General features: G+C 29.7%; 1 protein-coding gene across 1 annotated transcript in view; it reads left to right on the top strand.

The window, feature by feature from the left end:
• Positions 1–60: 60 nt before the first annotated feature.
• LOC102673946 overlaps positions 61–1,550 on the top strand; it is a 7,195-nt gene continuing 5,705 nt past the window's right edge. Inside the window, 6 exon segments of the mRNA XM_006617348.2 lie at positions 61–654; positions 731–819; positions 907–964; positions 1,064–1,190; positions 1,278–1,396; positions 1,492–1,549. Coding sequence (XP_006617411.2) covers positions 457–654; positions 731–819; positions 907–964; positions 1,064–1,190; positions 1,278–1,396; positions 1,492–1,549 — 649 coding nt within the window. The 5' untranslated portion in view covers positions 61–456.

Below are 1,550 nucleotides of genomic sequence, written 5' to 3'. Positions count from 1 at the left end.
ATATATATATATATATATATATGTATTACTATGAATTAAAAATTAGTATAAAATAGTTTGTTCGTTATAGAGGTCGCTCGTATCTCTTACAAGTTATATGTTCATTGTTGCCCTATTCATTGTCTTATTATCATTGTGTATTTGCTGCCGTGATCATCGTTATGTTATCAGTTTCGTAAGTGAACTAATATGTATTAACAAAGTATTATTATGCAGTGCTGTGAATCATTACCATTGTTTTCGTTATGGCGGCGTCACCGGCGTCGCCATCATAGTTAATTTTTGAGTCGATCAGTGTCATCAGAGGAAAAGAGTCATATGAATAAGAAAATCAAGAAATTTTGTGATTATTCTAGTATGAAATCCATTTTAGTCTATGAAGTGTAAATGTACTGTCAATATTGCTTGCATAAGACAGGCAACTACGTACAGTGAAATTTTAGTTGAGTTAAATGTATGTTACTCTCTGTAGGAAGTACCGTACATTTTCGAAAAATTGTTCATTTTACAAAAATGCCAAAAAATCGATTGGTTACACGTTCAGTAACGAACAGTCGACCACCTCATATGACTTTAAATTTGGAGTGTACAGAAGAGCCTCTTAGTGAAGCTCAATTAATGTTACGATTGGAACTCAAAGAAAATTATGATAGAGTATGTTTTGTTCGTTTTCTAAATTATCTTTTTAGTTTAATTTCACATAGTGGATTAACTTTTTAACTTACTTTAGGTTGCTGCTACTTTAGAGGAATTGGTTAAAGATCATGGAGGTAAATTGGTATGCCAAGCAGGCAATGTCAACGGTTATCAATATACATTGTAGGTATCATTTTCTACATAGATGTTATCTTTTTGCAATTGCTGCTCTTTTAGCAAACTCAGTGTTTGTATCTTCTCGTATACCAGGCCTTCAAATCCTGCACAAACAACGGTTAAAAATAATCCTCAACCTATTGTGAATGTAGTAAGTGTTATATTATAAGTAATATATACATATATACATGTAAATTTGTATATATACTATAATATTAGTGCCATCTTAAAAATAATTTAATAATTACAGAATCAAAATAAGAGTCAATCTATTAAGTTGAATGTATTAAATAATGCAAATGGATCTCAGGGTAATATACAACTTGTTGTGGATTCACGAATGGGAGTTATTCTTGGATCTGTAGCTCAAGCTCAAGGTAAGAGAATTTTTGATCATTGTTTATATATCAAATATAATATCAATATAATAATATATCATATAATATATTAAATATAAATTTTAGGAACTACTATAACAAATGTTTCATCAAGCTCAGTATCCACATCAGCATTGACACCAGGATCAACATCCACATCTACTACCACAGCTATATCTTCTGTTACACATTCTCAAACAGAAAATGTATCAAAATTTTATCATTTCAATCATTGTTTTATAATCAATAAGTTTTATAGTTAAATGTAAAACTAAAAATTTCTTTTATTTTTTATTTTCAGTATAAATATACCCGTTCCGGACGCAGAACAAAAGTGCTCCAAGTGCAACAATCTGATAT

Source organism: Apis dorsata, unplaced genomic scaffold (assembly GCF_000469605.1).
Source record: "Apis dorsata unplaced genomic scaffold, Apis dorsata 1.3 scaffold_298, whole genome shotgun sequence".
Classification (NCBI taxonomy): domain Eukaryota; kingdom Metazoa; phylum Arthropoda; class Insecta; order Hymenoptera; family Apidae; genus Apis; species Apis dorsata.
This window is presented reverse-complemented; position numbering and strand designations above follow the sequence as displayed.